At 39.3% G+C, this 1,589-nt stretch overlaps 1 protein-coding gene across 1 annotated transcript in view; it reads left to right on the top strand.

Moving 5' to 3' along the window:
* LOC102852803 (tudor domain-containing protein 3-like) overlaps window positions 1-235 on the top strand; it is a gene marked incomplete at its 3' end in the record, with an annotated part of 7,379 nt that extends 7,144 nt beyond the window's left edge. The window contains exon 3 of the mRNA XM_006891425.1: window positions 217-235. Coding sequence (XP_006891487.1) covers window positions 217-235 — 19 coding nt within the window. The remainder of the gene's footprint in view (window positions 1-216) is intronic.
* Window positions 236-1,589: the final 1,354 nt, after the last annotated feature.

The following is a 1,589-nucleotide window of genomic DNA, read 5'->3' as shown; positions in this document are numbered from 1 at the left end:
TTATATATTTTCTATGTGCATGTATTTATATATTGTTGTTGTTGTGTACAGTCTAGTCACCTGTAACTCATAGAGACCCTATGTACAACAGCTCTGAACCCTGTTCTATCCTGAGCCAACATTATTGCTTCTGCCACACCTATACCCATTACCCCAGTCACTGAGTCAATTCATCTCATCCAGGGTCTTCCTCTCTTGATCTATCCCTCTACTCTCTCAGAATGATGTTCCTCTCCAAGGATGGTCCCTACTTGCAACATGCTCAAAGTATGTCAGACCGACCTTCAGAATCCTTGCCTCCAAGAAGCTTCCTGGTTTCACACTCTGCAGGTTGAATCTGTTTGTTCTCCTGGTGGTACACAGTATATTCAATACTCTTCTCCAGCACCACAGCTTGAAGGCATCAGTTCTTCTGTTATCCTTAGTCAATGTCCAGCTATCTCATGCATAGCACACAATTGTAAAGACCATGGTCTGTATTAGGCTGACCTTAGTCTCCTGACTGACATCGTTGCTCTTCAGCACTTTGGAGAGGTCTCTGATAGCAGATATTCCCAACGGAATTTGTCTTTTGATTTCCGAACTGCTGGTACTATGAGTGTTGATTGTGGAGCCAAACAAATGAAAGACATTAAAAATCGCAATCTCTTCACCCTCTATCATGATGGTTTCAATCGGTCCAGTAGTGAGAATGTTTGTTTTCTTAGTGTTGGGCTTCAATCCATATTTAAGGCTGCAGTCCTTCACCTTCTGCAACAAGTGCTTCAGGCTCTCTCAGTTTCAACAAGCAAGGTTGTGTCATCTGCATAATGCAGGTTCTCAATGAGTCTTCCAATCTTGATGCCACGTTCCTTGTCATAGCGCCAAGACTCCCAGATGATCTGTTCAGCATATAGATTCAAAAGGTATGTAGGTAAGATGCATCCTTGGTGTACAGCCTTCTGGATTGAAAACCATGCAGTTTCCTTGTTCTGTTCTGATGACTGCTAACTGCCTTCTGGTCCAAGTATAGGTTTTACATAAGCACAATCAAGTGTTCTGGGATTCCCATTCTTCTTAAAGTTAGCCAAAGTTTGTTGTCATCCACACAGTCAAATGCCTTTATACATATATGGTGGCTTTTTTGTATTTATTTCTCTTGATCTGTGACTCTAAGTGAGATCATATCTCTATTCATCATAGTTTGCCTTTCTAGAGTGTAAGTAATCCTTTCAGTTGAAAGGAATTAGTACATTGCTATTTCTGGAACATACAATTCTGTCTGACTTATAATTTCATGTACTCCTTTTGTAAAAAATAGTCTTCTCTATTTGTATTTTCTCTCCTTCAGCTACATTTTATCCTTCCTTCTATTCATATATCTGATATCCCAGACAAAGTTTCTCTCAAAGACTAAACACTAGGCCAGATTTCACCCCTGTGCTTTGTCCTACAGTTGCACTTTTTCTTGAAATAACTTCAATTCTTGCATGTATCTATATTCTGCTTTCAGAAGGATATTATCATTGCATACATAAAGCACCATTGTGCTTCAGAACTCATCCATTTAAATTTGGAAGACAGAAGTTGAGAATTAATGTATTAAAAAT

Source organism: Elephantulus edwardii, unplaced genomic scaffold, assembly GCF_000299155.1.
Source record: "Elephantulus edwardii isolate Elephantulus edwardi_28Jun2011 unplaced genomic scaffold, EleEdw1.0 scaffold00097, whole genome shotgun sequence".
In the NCBI taxonomy this organism is placed as follows: domain Eukaryota; kingdom Metazoa; phylum Chordata; class Mammalia; order Macroscelidea; family Macroscelididae; genus Elephantulus; species Elephantulus edwardii.
Note: the sequence above shows the minus strand (reverse complement) of the source record. Positions and strands in the feature narration are given on the sequence as shown.